Source organism: Sceloporus occidentalis, unplaced genomic scaffold (assembly GCF_023333645.1).
Source record: "Sceloporus occidentalis isolate IW3139 unplaced genomic scaffold, rSceOcc1.0.p SCAF_1, whole genome shotgun sequence".
In the NCBI taxonomy this organism is placed as follows: Eukaryota; Metazoa; Chordata; class Lepidosauria; order Squamata; family Phrynosomatidae; genus Sceloporus; species Sceloporus occidentalis.
In genome coordinates this window covers 7563796-7582524 of record NW_028316981.1, presented here as the reverse complement: position 1 = coordinate 7582524, position 18729 = coordinate 7563796, and the positions used below count along the sequence as shown (strand labels likewise).

At 46.2% G+C, this 18729-nt stretch overlaps 1 protein-coding gene across 1 annotated transcript in view; it reads left to right on the top strand.

Annotated features, from left to right (window-relative positions):
* Positions 1 to 18729, top strand: part of LOC149320567 (uncharacterized) — a 30141-nt gene continuing 11412 nt past the window's right edge. The window contains exons 1-2 of the mRNA XM_089504859.1: positions 1 to 709; positions 15975 to 16095. Of these exons, the coding sequence (XP_089360985.1) occupies positions 386 to 709; positions 15975 to 16095 (445 nt within the window). The 5' untranslated portion in view covers positions 1 to 385. The remainder of the gene's footprint in view (positions 710 to 15974; positions 16096 to 18729) is intronic.

The window sequence follows — 18729 nt, the reverse complement described above, 5'->3', positions numbered from 1 at the left end:
CTCAATGGTGCTACAAGATCTTTTTTCATACAGATTTTGAAGGCTAACATGGCTGTGTCTTTGAGTCATAGCCATTGTCTTCTGTTCAGGAAAATGAACTAGTTTCCAGTTTAGATCTGATTTTTAATTATATCATTATCTTAAAAGAGTGCTTGACAGAATGTCTTGGTTTCTTCGTAGGGCTTGATATTTGGCAGCAATCTGGACAGTCTTTTGCCAAAGGGAGAATCTGGCAGGACAGAAAATAAATTATTCAACCTCAGGCAGGGGCTGCCTAAAAGTACCACTCAAAGTGCTGAAAAGGAAGATTTGGTTGGCTTCACATTAAGAAAAGGTCTCTTCTCTTTAGGTGCTGAACAGAGGAGAATTCAGGGAAAGAAGAATCATGGAGGAGAATCAGGAGGAGAAGCTGCTCTGTTTGGAGGGACAGTCCCAATCCTTCAGGCAGTTTCTCTATGAGGAGGCTGAAGGGCCCCGAAAGGCTTGCTACCAACTCCACAAACTTTGCCACCAGTGGCTGAAGCCAGAGACAAACACAAAGAATCAAATCCTGGACCTGGTGATCCTGGAACAGTTCCTGGCCATCCTTCCCCCAGAGATGGCCATCTGGGTCAGGGAATGTGGGGCAGACACCTGTTCCCAGGCGGTGGCCCTGGCCGAAGGTTTCCTATTGAGCCAGGCTGAGGAGAAGAAGCAGGATGGGCAACAGGTGAGAGCCTTTGACATTAGTGCAAGCTAAACATGAATCAATAGTATGATACAGCACCTAAAAAGCCAGTGTGATTCTAGGATGCATTGATAGAAGTACACTCATCCCTCCATATTTGCAGATTTAATTATTCATGGATTTTATTAATATGTACACTAATGTACAGAGCATGGGAAATAAGCAAGATGAACTTGAACTTCTAGCACAACAAAGCAAATATGATATAATAGACATCACTTAAACATGGTGGGATGAGTCTCATGATTGGAATGTAAGAATAGAGGGGTATAACCTTTTTAAGAGGAACAGGCCAAACAGGAAAGGAGGAGGAATAGCATTATATGTCAAGGATATTTACACCAGTGAAGCAATCCAGGACATCAATCCTGGAAACCAAGTGGAGAGTGTCTGGATAAAATTAAATGGGAGGAAAACAACAGGGATGTTATTCTGGGAGTCTACTACAGACCCCAAGTCAGACTAAGGAATTGGATGATGTCTTTCTAGAACAGATAACCACACATTCAGAAAGGAGAGATGTAGTAGTGATGGGTGACTTCAACTATCCTGATATTTGCTGGAAGTCAAACTCAGCCAAATCCTCAAGGTCTAACAAATTCCTCACTTGCCTGGAAGACAGTTTCATTGTCCAAAAGGTGGAAGAGGCAACAAGGGGGTCAGCTATTTTTCATCTGATCCTAACCAACAAGGATGACTTGGCTAATAGGGTGCAAGTGGTGGCATCATTAGGTGGAAGTGACCATTTTCTCCTGGAGTTTGTTATACAGTGGAAAGGAGAAGCCAGGCATAGTCAGACCTGCATTCTAGACTTTAGGAGAGCGGATTTCAGTAAATTTAGAGAACAACAAAAAAGGCTTTTTTTGAATATGTTCGCAGCAAAAGGAAGGAGGAATTGGTAGGGCCACTGCGTGGAGAAGATGGCAAAATGCTAACAGAAGCCAGAGAAAAGGCAGAATTACTCAACACCTTCTTTGCCTCAGTCTTCTCAGAAAAGGCAAAGAGTGCTCAACCTGAGGATAATGGAGCAGAGGACAGAATAGGGGAATCTCAGCACAGAATAAGTAAAGAGATAGTAGAAGAATACCTTGTTAATCTAATTGAATTTAAGTCTCCAGGACCAGATGAACTCCATCCAAGGGTATTAAAAGAACTGGCAAATGTAATATTGGAGCCATTGGCAATAATCTTTGAAAACTCCTGGAGAACAGGAGAAGTCCCAGCAGACTGGAGGAGGGCAAACGTTGTCCCCATCTTCAAAAAGGGGAAGAAAGAGGATCCAAACAATTATCGTCCAGTTAGTCTGAGATCTATACCAGGAAATATTTTGGAGCAGATCATTAAACAGAGAGTCTGTGAACATCTAGAAGGCAATGCCATAATCACAAAAAGTCCACATGGGTTTCAGAGAAGCAAGTCATGCCAGACAAATCTAATCTATATTTTTTTATAAAAGTTATCAGTTTCGTAGATGAAGGGAATGCTGTGGATATAGTATATCTTGATTTCAGTAAGGCCTTTGACAAAGTCCCCCATGACATTGCGCAAACTGTAAAATGTGGGCTAGACAAGGTAACTGTTACATGGATTTGTAATTGGTTGATTGGCCGAATGCAATGGCTGCTCAACAATGGCTCCTTTTCATCCTTGAGAGAAGTGACCAATAGGCTCCCACGGGTCTCTGTTTTGGGCCCAGTGCTATTCAACATCTTTATCAATGACCTGGATGACAGAATTGGGGGCATGCTTATCAAATTTGCAGATGACACCAAATTAGGAGGAGTAGCTAATACCCCAGAGGACAGGATCAAAATTCAAAATGACCTGAATAGACTAGAAAGCTTGGCCAAAACTAACAAAATGAAATTCAACCAGGAGAAATGTAAGGTACTGCACTTAGGGTGGAAACATGAAGTGCACAGATATAGGATGGGTGACATCTGGCTGAATGAAACTACATGTGAAAGGGATCTGGGAGTCCAAGTAGGCCACAAGTTGAATATGAGTCAACAGTGTGATGCGGCAGCTAAAACGGCCAATGCAATTTTAGGCTGCATGAATAGAAGTATTGTGTCTAGATCACGGGAAATAATAGTGCCACACTGTTCTGCTCTGGCCAGGCCTCACCTGGAATATTGTGTCCAGTTCTGGGCCTCACAATTCAAAAAGGATGTTGAGAACCTGGAGTGTGTCCAAAGGAGGGCAACTCAAATGGTGAAGGGTCTGGAAACCATGCCTTACAAGGAACGCCTTAGAGAGCTTGGTATGTTTAGTCTGGAGAAGAGAAGGTTAAGAGGTGATATAATAGCCCTGTTTAAATATGTGAAGGGATGAAGAGAGCAAAAAAAGTGATACCCTAAACCTAAAAACAACAGGTTTGAAAGCAAAAAAGTCTAGGGGGGAAAAAACTATAAAAACACAGTAGTTTTATTAGGACAAAATGAAACAATGGAATGTGAGAAGAATTAAAAAGATAAAATGTATACTATCCTGCAAACAGACTGACTTGTATTGGTCTGTGTGCAAAGCCCAAATATAAATAAAGGGCTCGTGTTACCAATATGTACTAGGCTAAAGAGCTGTAAATCCCAAATAATGTACCAAATGTATGGAGGTGTCATACATACAGAGCACTAGTACTGATACAAATAAGGTTCTTAACACCTCCAAGAAGATGAATAAAAGGGATAACACAGTAAGCCCATTACAACTGAGAAATAAACCAACTAAGACCAAACGCATTTTGACTAAGAGTCTTCATCAGTGATTAGGATTAACTGGTGTTACAGCTTGAAAAATATATATCGAAATATGTGGAGACATCCAGTAATAGTAAGCAAGTAGTTGTCCAATATGGACCTTGGGCGGTACAGAAACTTGGATGTCCCACAGATAAATACAAGCTCTGATGGTTGTTAACAGGAGGGAGCTCTATATCCCTCTCCCAATCTCAAATCTAATGCACCTGTTTTACACCTTGTATTTTGTCTCATCTACCTTTTAGGCAAAAAGGCAGATTAGTCTTCATGAACCATTCGGTTTAGTATTCCCTTCACCCTCTCTGCCAGGACTGAAGTAAAGATCTTGTAGTCAGTACAGTCAGCCCTCCTTATACGTGGATTTGCCATGCGCGGATTTGAGTATACGCGCATGGCAAATCTGGGGAAATTGTCCCCAATGGTGGAGCGCATGCACGCACTCCGCCATTGGGGACAAAAGTCCCTCCCTCCCTCCCACCCACCTACCTATCTATCTACCTACCCTCCCTCCCTCCCTCTTCCCCTCCCTGCTTACTTGCTCCGTTGCCATGCTGCCTCCTCCTCCACCACCATGAGAAAGGCCGGGTGCTGCTCATGGAGGCCAAAAGGCCTCCAGGCTGCACCCGGCTGTTTCGCGATGGCGGCAGCAAGGAGGAGGACGAAGCCAGGAGGAGGTGGCACGGCGATGGAGCAGGTAAGCAGGGAGGGGGAGGGAGGGTAAGTAGATAGGAGGGAGGGAGGGAGGGAGGGAGGGAGGGAGGGAGGGAAGGAAAGAGGGGAGGAGGGGGATTTTGTCCCCAATGGTGGTGCACATGGACGCGTGCCGCCATTGGGGACAATAGGACTTGAGCTTCCCAGGTAGGTGAACTGCTGGACGGACTTAAGCATAGATGTGCCTACAGTGATGTGGGGATAATAGTGTTCTTCCTGAGGTGCCGGCTGGTAGAGAACTTCCATTTTCTTCAGACTGACATCCAGTCCAAAGAGCTCTGCAGCTGTTGTAAAGCAAGATGTGAGGCACTGCAGAGCTGCTTCCATATGGGCAACGAGGGCAGCATCATCAGCAAAAAGCAGCTCACGGACTAGATAGTTTAGAGTCTTAGTGCGGGCCCTCAGGCGGCTTAAGTTAAACAGGCTACCATCAGTATGGTAGCTTATATAAATGCTGTCTTCTTCTTTGAGATCTGCCGTAGCCCTTTGGAGCATCATGCTGAAGAAGATTGTAAATAGAGTTGGAGCGAGGACACAACCTTGTTTCATACCATTAGTTATTAGAAAGGGCTCCGAGAGAGCATCGCCATATCTGACTTGACCTTGCTGGCCTTCATGTAGCAGGATGGTCATTTTGAGGAATTTGGGGGGGGGGCATCCTAGTCGTTCCAGGATCTGCCACAGACCTTTTCTACTCACAGCGTCGAAAGCTTTGGTGAGGTCGACAAATGTTACCTAGATTCCTTTGTTCTGCTCTCTACATTTCTCTTGCAGTTGTCTAAGGGCAAATACCATGTCTGTAGTGCTCCTATTAGCTCTAAAGCTGCATTGGCTTTCAGCGAGAAGTTCTTCTACAATAGCAGGGACTAATCTGTTCAGCAGTATCCTTGCAAGGATTTTTCCAGCAATGGAGAGCAGTGTTATACCTCAATAGTTTGAGCAATCCGATTTTCCTCCTTTTTTCTTGTACAGGGTGATGATGACTGCATCTCGGAGATCTGATGGCAGTTCGCCTTTTTCCCAGCAACTCACAAGGAGCTTGTGGAGTTTAGCATGGAGTACATGACCTCCATGTTTCCAAGCTTCAGGTGGAATTCCATCAGTCCCGGCAGCCTTACCATTTTTCATCTGCTGTATGGCCTTAACGGTTTCTTCCAAAGTGGGGGCTATGTCCAATTCCTTCTTCATCGGTTGTTGAGTCATATGTTGAATAGCTGAGTCTTGGACTACTTGGTTGGCACTAAAGAGGCTTTGGAAATGTTCAGCCCATCGGTTGGAAATGTTCAGCCCATCGGTTCAGAATGGAAGCTTTATCTGTGATTAGTGTCTGACCATCTGTACTGTATAGGGAGCTTTGGATCTGATATGTAGGTCCAAACACTGCTTTAAGAGCTTCGTAAAATCCTCTGGAATCACCCAGATCTGCACAACGTTGTGTCTTTTCTGCTAAGTTGATCCACCACTTGTTCTGAATGTGTCTGAGTTTTTGTTGGAGTTGACTACATGCGAGGCAAAAGGCTGCTTTTTTTACATGGCAGGATAGCTGGGCAAGGTGTGCCTGGTGAGCAGTTCTCTTCTTTGCCAACAGCTCCTGGATCTCTTGGTTGTTTTCATCAAACCAGTCTTGTTTTTTCTTGAGGGAGAATCCTAAGGATTCTTCCTTAGATTGCAGGATGCTGTTTTTGATATGTTGTCAAAGCGCTGTAGGAGAAGAGTCTACAGCAGGCGTCGTAAACCTACGGCCCGCGGGCCACATCCGGCCCGCCAAGGCAGCAGGACTGGCCCCTGCCCGGTCCTGCTGCCGATTGCCACCGCCAATTGTTGCCCCCGCCGCAGCTTGGGCGCCGCTCCAGGTGCCCACGGGTGCCTCGCTACCATCCTCCTCCTCCTCCACCGCGCATGGCTGTGCGGAGGAGGCGGAGGAAGAGGAGGGCAGCGAGGTCTGGGGCGCAGGAGGCAAAGGTGGAGGCGGCGCCTCCTGCGCGCAGCCGCGCCACCTTCCCCGCTTCCCCGCAGCCGCTGGCTTCCCCCCCCCGGCCTGCATGGGGCCTTGGGCTCCTTCAGTCTGAGGGAGAAGCCAGCGGCGTCGGTGGCTTCCTCCCCGGCGTGCCTGGGGCCTTGGGCTCCTGCAGGCCGAGGGAGAAGCCAGCGGCGCCGGTGGCTTCCTCCCCAGCCTGCCTGGGGCCTTGGGCTCCGCTCAGGCCAGGAAGGAGCGCGAGGAGGAGGAGGAGGAGGAGGAGGAATTGGAAAGGTGAGTCATTTAAGGTCTGCCTTGGGTTTTTTTTAGTAATTTTTAAAAATATACAATACTTATTTTTTGGTTTTTTTATTTCATTATTTTCATTTCTGCTTTTTTATTTTATTTCATTATTTTCATTTCTGCTTTTTTATTTTATTTCAGTATTTTCATTATTGCTTTTTTATTTTATTTCAGTATTTTTATTATTTCTGAAGGTGAGACAGTGTGACTTTCCAAAGTGCATTTCTGTGTATTTTCGTTGCATTTATTGCTGAAAGGTCTGCTTTAACAATGATAGTGGTGATGATGATGATCGATGATGATGGTGATTATATCAGTCAGTTTCTGAGACAGGCACTCACCCTTTCTGAAGGTGAGATAGTGTGACTTTCCAAAGTGCATTTCTGTGTATTTTCGGTACTTTTAATGTTAAAAGGTCTGCTGTAACAATGATAGTGGTGATGATGATGATGATGATGATGATGATGATGATATCAGTCAGCACACCCCTCCTCCTCCTCCTCTGGGGCTTTGGTGGAAGCTCCGCCCCTGGCGTGTGGCTCCGCCCCTGGAGGGTGGAAGCTCCATCCCCGGCATGAGGCTCCACCCTCGGAGGGTGGAAGCTTTCCCACCCCCCCCCCCCGCTTCGGCCCCCCAGTTGTTTGAGGGACAGCAATCTGGCCCCTGGCTCAAAAAGGTTGCCTACCCCTGGTCTACAGGATGGTCTTCAAGTTTTGTTTGCAGAATTGCCTGGAAGTTGTCTCTCATGGCAGCTTGTTGAAGATTGTTGACTTGGAGTCTCCTATTTAGGATGCCACCCCTCTTAGGTTTGAACTTAAAATGAAGATTTAGTTTGCATCTTACGAGGCGATGATCTGTTTGACATTCTGCACTGGGCATCACTCGGGTATGATGGACATTGCGAATATTTCTCTGGCGCACTAGGATATAGTCAATGAGGTGCCAGTGTTTGGATCGGGGATGCATCCAGGTTGTCTTCAGGCTATCTTTCTGCTGAAAGATGGTATTTATAATAGTCAGCTGCTGTTCTGCACAAAACTCTAGCAGGAGGCATCTGTTATCATTACAGTTTCCAACACCATGCTTGCCTAAAACATCTTTCCAGGCTTCGAAGTTCTTTCCTACTCTGGCATTGAAGTCACCAAGGATAATGATTTTGTCTTCTGCAGGGACTTTCTGTATAAGGTGGCATAGGTCTGAGTAGAATTTGTCTTTCGCCGCAGGGTCAGCTTGCATAGTTGGGGCATATATACTGAAGAGAACAACATGTGGGAGGCATAAGGAGATAATGCGATCAGAGTGTCCTGTTGGCATGGTTTCGAGTTTGGAGGCAATGGAGTTTTTGATCATAAAGCCAACACCTGAAAGATGTTTTTCAGTTTTGGGTTTGCCAGACCAGTAGAGTGTGTAGCCAGCACTGTATTCTTTAAGGAGAGGAACTTCACTAAGAGCAGCGATGTCGATGTTAAGTCGTGACAGTTCATGGGCTATTAGGACAGAGCGACGCTCAGGACGTCCACTATCTGCAGAATCTTGCATGGTTCTGATGTTCCAGCATGCAAGCATTAGTCTGTTTGCACCTTTGGAGGCTGGTGTGTGCCTTTGTCTCTTTGTCTTTGTTTGACCGCATCAGAAGATGCCCGGGTTGTTGGGAATGAGCTTTCTTTAGGCCACCTTTTCTAGGCCCCTCTCCATATGGAGCAAGCAGTGCTCTCCTTAAAAAAGGCTGCTTGGTAATTCAGGATGCTGCCGAACAAGACTGTCATCCCCAGTCAGTCTCGAGCAACCAAAGTCCTGAACTGCCTGCATGCAGGGTTGGGTCTGCGGCTTCCAGTGCATCTTTACACCTGCCGTTTCGTCCCTTGCCTATCGCTACAGGGCTTTTTCGGAGATTGGATGTATCCTTTGAGCCTGAGCAATGGATTTTTCTGGTGGAGCGCAGCGTGCACAGAACTGGCCTCACCCTTTAAACCAGAGGTTCGTCTGCTGAGGCCTTGACAAGCATGGACAGTGGCAGCGAGGTCCTCGGGTCGTAGGTTTGGTTGGAGTTTCCTTCTCTTAGATGGTTAACCTTACAGGGTTAGACGAGCACCATCTGCCCGGGTTTGGGATTAGAGTTTTCCTTCTCCATAAGGCTAGAGAGCCCATCCTGCCCTTTGGCGCTCTTGGTCAGACCCTTCGGTTGTGACCTGTCTGGCATGGGAGGCCCTGCCGGTGGCTATTATACCACCGCCAGCATAGCTCACAACATCATTAGGGTGCGCAAACCTCTCCCCCACTACAAGGGGGCGTCCAATGGAGAGGGGGGGAAATTATTACAATTTTATTATATACGATTATATATTTTATTCTATTATAATAATATATATTTCTTTATAATATGTAATATATACAATATAATTATATTCTTTTGTATATATACAGTTCTATTGTGTGTGTATATATGTGTGTGTGTGTGTGTATACATATGCAATTATTTATTACAATTTTATTATAATAGTATATATTTGTATATAATATGTAATATACACAATATAATTACATTTATTTGTGTGTGTGTGTGTATATTTATAAAAAAATTCTATTGTGTTTTTATGCCTGTGTACATACGTATATATATGTGTGTGTGTTTGTGTATAATTTATACATTTATTACAATTTTATTATAATAATATATGTTTTTATAATATATATATATTGTATACAATTATATTTATTTGTATATAATTATACAATTCTATTCTGTCTATACACATATGTGTGTGTATATATATATATATATATATATAGAGAGAGAGAGAGAGAGAGAGAAAGAGATAATAAGTGTGTGCATATGTGTACATATGTATGGTTTATACAATTTAATTATAATCATATTTATTTGTATATAACATGTAATTTATACAATAGAAATATATAATTATACAATTCTATTGTATATATATGTCTGTGTACCTATATATATATAATTTATTTTTATAATTATATAATTCTATTGTGTGTATACAGTGGATCCTCGCTATATACGCGGGGGATCCGTTCCGGACCCCCCCGCGTATACCAAAATCCGCGTATGCTCAAAGCAGTATTCTGTCCAATGGCGGCGCACGTGCACGTGCACTGCCATTGGACAGAAAAGTCCCCTTCCTCTTTCCCCTCCTTCCTAACCTCCCTCCCTCCCTCCCTCCCTACCTACCTACCTAAACTAACCTACCTTCCCTCCCTCCCTCCCTCCCTCCTTACCTGTGTCGCCGCGCCGCTGCTGTCGCCGCCGCCGCTGAAAATGGCCCGGATGCAGCCTGGAGGTCTCTTGGCCTCCAGAAGCAGCACCCAGCCGTTTTGTGGCGGCGGAGGCCGAGGCCGCGAGGGAGAAGAGGCTTGGCCTTGTCCTCGCGGCCTCGGTCTCCGCCACCGCAAAAAGGCCGGCTGCTGCTTCTGGAGGCCAAGGGGCCTACAAGCTGCAGCCGGCTCTTTAAGAGAGGCGACGACCAGGGAGGAGGAGGCCAGGCCCCGTTCTCCCTGGTCGCCGCCGCTCAGGAAGAGCCGGCTGCAGCCTGGAGGACAAGTGGCCCTTGTCCTCCAAGCTGCAGTCGGCTCTTTAAGAGAGGCGGCGACCAGGGAGGAGGAGGTCAGGCCCCGTTCTCCCTGGTCGCCGCCGCTCAGGAAGAGCCGGCTGCAGCCTGGAGGACAAGTGGCCCTTGTCCTCCAAGCTGCAGCCGGCTCTTTAAGAGAGGCGACGACCAGGGAGGAGGAGGCGAGGCCCCGTTCTCCCTGGTCGCCGCCGCTCAGGAAGAGCCGGCTGCAGCCTGGAGGACAAGTGGCCCTTGTCCTCCAAGCTGCAGCCGGCTCTTTAAGAGAGGCGGCGACCAGGGAGGAGGAGGTCAGGCCCCGTTCTCCCTGGTCGCCGCCGCTCAGGAAGAGCCGGCTGCAGCCTCGAGGATAAGAGGCCTCCAGGCCCAGCCGGCTCTCCTTCGGCGGCGGAGACCAGGAGAAAGGGGCCTGGCCTTGTCCTCCTGGTCGCCACCGCTGCGGAAGAGCCGGCTGCAGCTTGGAGGACAAGGGCCCCTTGTCCTCCAGGCTGCAGCCGGCTCTTCCTGAGCGGCGGCGACCAGGGAGAACGGGGCCTGGCCTCCTCCTCCCTGGTCGTCGCCTCTCTTAAAGAGCCGGCTGCAGCTTGTAGGCCCCTTGGCCTCCAGAAGCAGCAGCCGGCCTTTTTGCGGTGGCGGAGACCGAGGCCGCGAGGACGAGGCCAAGCCTCTTCTCCCTCGCGGCCTCGGCCTCCGCCGCCACAAAACGGCTGGGTGCTGCTTCTGGAGGCCAAGAGACCTCCAGGCTGCATCCGGGCCATTTTCAGCGGCGGCGGCGACAGCAGCGGCGCGGCGACACAGGTAAGGAGGGAGGGAGGGAGGGAGGGAGGGAAGGTAGGTTAGTTTAGGTAGGTAGGGAGGGAGGGAGGGAGGGAGGGAGGGGAAAGAGGAGGGGAGGAGAGGAACAACTTCCGGGTTTACCATGCGCGTATGCTCAAATACGCGTATGGCAAACCCGCGTATAGGGAGGATCCACTGTATATATATATATTCATATGTGTATATATATGTGTGTGTGTATATATATATATATAATTTATACAATTCAATTATAATCACATTTATTTGTATATATGTAAGATATACAATAGAATTATATAATTATATTTACTTGTATAATTATATTATTCTATTGAATACACACACACATACAGTAGACCCTTGTTATACGCTGGGGTTTAGTTCCAAGATCCCCCGTAGATAACAAAATCCTTGTATGCTCAAGTCCCATTAAATATAATGACATAGCAAAATAGTGTCCCTTATTAAAAAAAGGAAAATCTTTGAATTGGGACTAATGGGGTGCATGCCCATGGCGTGCGTGCGCCACCACACCACCGCATGCACGAGCCCCATTCACTTAAATGGGGCTCGAGCATAGGCATAAATTGTTTTACACAGGGAGTCTGTAACAGATCCCCCGCGTAAAGCAAGGGTGCACTGTATGTGTGTGTGTGTGTGTGTGTGTGTGCGTGTGTGTACTGTAAGTTAATACAATTTAATTATAATATTTATTTGTATAATTATACAATTCTTGTGTGTGTGTGTGTGTGTGTGTGTGTGTGTGTGTCTGTGTGTGTACTGAGATGAGACCACTCAGAACAGTGGCAGTTTGAAGCCTGATAGCCACATGGTGGGGTGAGCTCCTGTCTAGCTCTCAACTTAGATGTTTGGAAGCATGCAAATGCTAGTAGAAAGATATGAGCGAGTGAAGGAGGGAGGCGGCGAGGAACAGACCCCCTTCCTCAGGACACACAGACACTCAACACACACTCAGGCACAGACCCCTGCCATGCTTGGATCACCCCATCTAAGCATGACAGAGGGCAGGAAGACCTCCAGGGATCCCCTCCAGACCCTTGCCATCTTTGGATCGCCCCATCCAAGCATGGCATGGGAGGGTCAAATAAATTCAGCATAAATTCAGTGTATTGGTTTTGAAACTACTTGCCTTGCAAGTAGTCGCAGCATCAATGAATTGAATTTTCTATATGAATTTTATTTTTTAAAAAAACCATGCACCCATCAGTGGGTCTACAAGCGCAAAGGCAGCACTGACAGGTGGGGGAATGGTGGACCTGTCCAAAACGGAGGAGGCTTGGTAAACACCCCTCTGCCTTTTGCCCCTCCCTTCAGAAGGACTCTATTATGATCTGTCGTTCCCACTTTTTTAACTCACTTCAGAATCGATTCTTCTGAAAAGAACCTCTTTCAAACTACTCTCTGGAAAAAGCAGAGTAGTTTGTAAGAGGTGCCTCACTTTATTGCATTTGCTATTGATCGCACCAGGATCTGAACCAGTTTCAAATGGGGATGATAGTCATATAATTCACTCAGCAATTAGCTGTATTTCTTAGTGGAAATGACCCTCTAGAGAGAATAATCCGCTAGGCCTTTGTAGCTCCTCCAGCACAATTTTATGGTCAGTGTCTGGCAGATGTTGACCCCAGAGTTGCTCTGGAGGAGCTAGAGATTCCCAGAGAGGTCTTCTCTCAGGTAAAAACATAGTGTTTTTGTTATTTGCGGATTTCCCGCATCCATGGGGGTCCTGTGACTCCTAACCCCAGTAAATGTGGAGGGACAAGTGTATATAGATACAATATATAATATATGCAATATAGAATTCAATGATATAGCCATGTTAGTCTGAAGAATCAGTATGTAGAGAGATCTTGTTGCATCTTTGAGACTCATTGAGAGAAACATTCAAAGATATAGCCATGTTAGTCTGTGGAATCAGTAGATAGAGAGATCTTGTGGCACCTTTGAGACAGAGTGAAAGAAAGGTTGGCAGCATGAGCTTTCCTAAATAGAAGTCCAAGTGCATTTGAGGAAGTAGACTGAAGTCTGGGAAAGCTCATGCTGCCAACTTCTTTCTTTTGGTTAATCTCAAATGTGCTACAAGCTCTCTCTTAAGATACAATTTTACAGACCAACATGGCTATGTCTTTCAGTCATAGCTGCTAGCTTCTGCTCAGAAAAATAAGCTACTTTCAAGCTTAGATTTGATTTTTAAGTAAATCACTACCTTAAAAGAGTGCCCATAATGGATGCTTGACAGAATGTCTTGGTTTCTTCGTAGGGTTTGCTATTTGTCAGCAATTTGGCCAGACTTTTGCCTGTGAGAGAATCTGGCAGAACAGAAAACAAAGGCGTTTATCAGACAGGGTGTCTGTAGCCCAGATCTGGGGCTTCTGCGGATTGGGCAGTTTGCATTGACGTGTTACCCAGAATGTATTTCCATACCTTGTTGATTTCAATGGGAGCCCCATCTGCGGGGCTTCCCAGGGACTTCTGAACTGGCTCCTCATTTTGGCGCGTTTTGGCCAGTTCGCTAAATAAGGGGATTGACGGGAATCACATTGGGGCTCTGTAGGATCACACTGTGAATTGGTCTGGTGTGGAATCCCAGTTTGCTTGTTCTCCTGACCACCATTGCAAAGACCCCCGGGTTGTAAATCTCCCATGATGCCCTACTGCAATTTGCCCCATTTGCTTCCGCCGGGGCTGGGAAGTGATCATGGCTCCATCAGGGCTCTCTCTCTTCTTCCCTCTCCTTCCCCACTGCAACTATGGGAGCGCTTTCTCCCTCCCTCTCTCTCTCTCTCTCTCTCTCTCTCACACACACATTTCAGCCACATCTATATCTACATCTATCATCCTGTCATTCTCATCTATTTCACACACACACACACACAAAGGGGGGAGAAGGTGCCTGATGGGAGCTCTGTTCATGCCCTGCCTTTGGTCTGACCTAAACTGACCCTTTTCCTCCTTTTGACAGGTCACTGAGGCTAAGAGAGTGACCTGTCAGTTCCAACTAAAGTAGACCCATGGAATCAACTGGGAATAAAAAGGAAATGCAGTGCAGGTATATAATACTAATAATAATAATAACAACAACAACAACAACAATAATAAAGGCTCTAAGTTCCAGGAGGTGACGTTTGCAGCACTCATTGGGCATCAGAAGTCTGCTTCCCCCTTCTTTAGAGCCAGACGCCAGAATGTGCAGATTCTGTCATCAGATTAAAAATCTCTGGTGTGTGTGTGTGGTTGTGTTGTGGTCATTTGGGTCAGTGCAGGTTATGATCTGCTCTTGGCCGCATGTTCAATCCCAAAATGCAAGCTAGTGCCATCTCTGTACCCTGTATCCCATTCCCTTGCCACCCCAGAATGCCTCATACACAGGTAATAATAGTAATAATAATAATAATTCCTCACCTTGGAATGCCAGAAAAGGATGCATTTTTTTCTTTCCCTAGGCTCCCCCCCAATTTCCTTAGAGACAATAGCAAAAACTGTATCAATTTGACAATCGGCCAAATTGGACAGAGAAACATTTTTAACATTCAGATTGCAACATTCCTTTGGATTGCAACATATGCGAAAAATAATTGTAAAAAATTAAAAACCAAAGGGAAAGGTCCCAGCTGGAGACCAGAGCCTTACTTTGCTGTGCTGCCCTGCCCTGACCTGAATTGACCCGTCAATCACCCCCTTTTTGCCTCCTGTCAGAATTCCCTTTTTTGCATTCCTCCTTCGGCTCTTTCCTCTCCTCCTCCTCCTCCTCCTTCTCACTCTTGGGTGAAGGGGAGGGAATGTTCTGACCTCTATACCTCCCTGGATTTGCCCCGATTATGATAAGAGAAGGCAACTGCTATAAAGGGAAGGAGAGAACTCCCAGAATTCCATAGCATTGAGCCAGGACAGTTAAACTGGAGTTAAACTGGATTATCTCCCCCAGTGTGGATGCAACCTAAGAGAAGGCAACTGAATGACAGGAGGATGGGGCTCTGACATTGAATTTCGCTGCCAGGGAAGGAAAACTAGAAGGGAGAAAGAAAATAGGGGCAGCTGTCATTGACGTGAGGCTAACATTCACATGAAAGTGGAGGCAAGCTTCCTTATTGCCCCCGGAAGTGCAAAGGTTCAGGATGCCTTCAGGGCCCCACTGGGCATGCGCAAGGGTCCCAATTCAAATTGTATGCACCGGTGTGGAACTACAATTTGCACTCACTCCGCTTTCCCTTAATCTGCATCACGTGACTTCCTTCAATTCAATTCTCCCCCAGTTCGGAAGGGTAATGTAGCAGCGACCACGTCATACAGAGTATGGAGCAGGTTTATTTCCTGCTTCTTCAGAGGACAAGACCCAGAGAAACGGATTCAATCTACAGGAAAAGAGATTCCACCTCAACATTAGGGAGAACCTTCTGAGAGTAAGAGCAGATAGAAACAAGTTGGAACCCATTCCTTCAGTGTGTGGCGGAGTCTAAGGCGCGTTATAGACGGGCCTAAGCGGCGCTGTCGTTGCGCCGTGAATATGCGCAAGGGGTGGCACTTCCGGACGCGCCTTGCCCCTCGCGCGTATTCCGTACGTCAAGATGGCGGCGCCCTATACAGATGGGCGTGGCCATCTTGACGTAACGGACGCTGTGCGTCCGGATGTCCAAACCCGGAAGAGACGTCGCAAATGCGCACTTTGGCATTTGTGGCGTCTCTTCTGGGTTGCCGGAAGGAGCGCGATTTGCACGCTCCTTTTTTACAGCGCGGGGGAGTCGCACGGTTTGGCTGCAGCGGCTTCCCCGCGCTGCAACCGGCAGCAGCCCAAGACTGCCCCTTTTGGGTGGTCTGTAACGGGCCTAACTGTTTGGACATTTTTAAACAGAAGCTGGATGGCCACCTGTTGGGAGTGGTTTGATCGTGAATTCCTGCATGGCTGGGGTTTGGACTGGATGGCCCTTGAGATCTCTTCCAACACTGCTTTTATGATTGTACTTTTAAAATATTGTAAAAAAACACCCTCCTTCTGATTCACTGGCCAATGGTTTCTGGAAATTATCAATAGAAGGATGATCCTTCTCCCTTCCAGCACTCTTTCTTTTCTAATCCTTTCCTTTAAAATTCTTAATGCTGTTTTGTCTCAGGACTTGTTGGGAGAAAAGGCCACTGAAATCCTGGAGGCAGAGAAGTTGTCCTTAGACTCCAGACAGAGAGCACAGTCCAGTCGGATCCTACAGGAGGGCTCAGGAAATGCCATCTCATTGGGTAAGGATGAAGGAGGGTATTCTTCACTATGGTCTCTTCTTCTCAATAGTAGAGAGACTGCAATTATCTTCTCTTGAGCCTCGATATAGTGGAGATGCTTATCTTTTGCAAGTGCCTTGCTTCAAGAATTGAGTCATTTATTTCCTTTTAAAGCCAGTACAGTGAGAGAGCCATTCTATTGTTGTGTTATACGCAATGAGTGTATATCTTTTCAAAAGACAAGTACAAGGGATTGGAAGAAGGGCTGAATCTGGAGTTGGTATTCTTGGTCTCTGCAGTTCCTGTCTGGGGAAGAGCCTGGAATATATGACCCACTGTCAGAGCCAGAATAGACGTCTCCTGACTTTCCCATTCAGTCACAGAAAAAGTGCCAGTGAGTCCTTAGTGATGTTTTGAGTGTGTGGGATCAGGTCCATCTGAAACCTTCTTTAGTCGCCAGCCATCCTTTAGATATGACTGGTGGCATTCTGTTGGTGACATACATACATGAAACTATTCTCTGACACTTATTCTTGTGAGCCTTCAAGTTGTTTCTAATTTATAGCAGCCCTAAGACAACTCTGTTATGGGGCTTTCTTGGCAGGATTTGTTCAGTGGGGAGTCCCTTTGTCTTCCTTTCAGGCTAACAGAGTGTGATTTGCCCAAGGTTACCCAATGGGTTGTCATTGCAGGGGTTCAAACTCTGGTCATTATCCAACACTCTAACCACTATACCACACTGGCTCTCTCTTGCCCTTGTGCTCTATCCCAAACCCTCCTCTCATAGCAGCTGCCAACCATAGAAGGGGCTGCAGCTGCTTCTTCTTAAATGCTACAAAGGGAGGGAGAAGAGAGGCAGTTCAGATCATGAAAATACAGTCAGCCCTGCATTTCCACAATTTTTTTATCTATGGATTTTTTATCCACGGATTCCAACATGCACTACTTAAATTCCCCCAGAAGGAATAAGTGCATAGTTCGGAGAATCCTAGAGTGAACTCTTGTCAGCACAGACCCAAGAGGGCTCTGTGGCTCAGAGTAGTTTGCCAGCTTTCTTCGTTTCTCTGCAGAATGGGATATACATATTTTCATTTCAATCAGGTATGAGTAGACAAATATTTTTCTTAGGTCTTCTATGCTTTTTTGCTTGTCGCTACCAGTCTCATGAGATCCAGAGTATCATATTAGTTTGAATGTTGGACTGTGCTTCTGGAGACCAGGGTTCAAATCCCCACTGATCTATGAAAACCACTGGGTGACTTCAGGCAAGCCACAGTCTCTCAGTCTCAGAGGATGGCAATAATAAGCCCTCTCTAAAAAACCTGCCAAGAGAAACGTGTGGGTGGTTACCCTCGGAGTCTCTATAACTTGGAAACGAAGATACATAACAACAAACCAGCTTCATGAATCATAGAGTCATAGAGTTGGAAGAGACCGCAAGGGCCATCTAGTTCAACCCCCTGCCATGCAGGAAATCCAAATCAAATCATCCCCGACAGATGGCCATCTAGCCTCTGTTTAAAGACCTCCAAGGAAGGAGACTCCACTACACTCCGAGGGAGTGTGTTCCACTGTTGGACAGCCCTTACTGTCAGGAAGTTCTTCCTAATGTTGAGGTGGAATCTCTTTTCTTGTAGCTTGCATCCATTGTTCCGGTCAGCTCACTCCTCAGTATGGCATCCCTTCAAGTATTTAAACAGGGCTATCATATCACCTCTTAACCTTCTCTTCTCCAGGCTAAACATCCCCAGCTCCTTAAGTCGTTCCTCATACGACGTGGTTTCTAGACCTTTCACCATTTTACTTGCCCTCCTTTGGACACGTTCCAGTTTTTCAACATCCTTTTTGAATTGTGGTGCCCAGAACTGGACACAGTATTCCAGGTGGGGCCTGACCAAAGCAGAATAGAGTGGCACTATTACTTCCCTTGATCTAGATATGACACTTTTACTGATGCAGCCTAAAATTGCATTGGCCTTTTTAGCTGCTGCATCACACTGTTGACTCATGTTCAGCTTGTGGTCTACTTGGACTCCCAGATCCCTTTCACACGTAGTCTCGTTCAGCCATCCTATATCTGTGCATTTTATTTTTCCACCCTAAGTGCAGTACCTTGCATTTCTCCCTGTTGAAGTTCATTTTGTTAGCTGTGGCCCAACTTTCTAGTTTATTCAGGTCATCTTGAATGTTGATCCTGTCCTCTGGAGTGTTAGCTACTCCTCGTAATTTGGTGTCATCTGCAAATTTGATAAGAATGCTCCCAATTCTGTCATCCAAGTCGTTGATAAAGATGTTGAATAGGACTGGGCCCAGGACAGAGCCCTGTGGGACCCCACTGGTCACTTCTCTCCAGGCTGAAAAGGAGCCATGGTTGAGCACCCTTTGCGTTCAGTCAGTGAACCCATTACAAATCCATGTAACAGTTGCCTTGTGTATCCCACTTTTTATAAGCTTGTTTACAAGAATGTCATGGGGAACCTTGTCAAAAGCCTTACTGAAATCAAGATATACGATATCCACAGCATTCCCTTCATCTATTAAGCTAGTAATTTTATCAAAGAAAGACTTTAGATTTGTCTGGCATGAATTCTTTCTCTGAAACCTATGTTGACTTTTTGTGATTATGGAATTGCCTTCTAGATGTTCACAGAATCT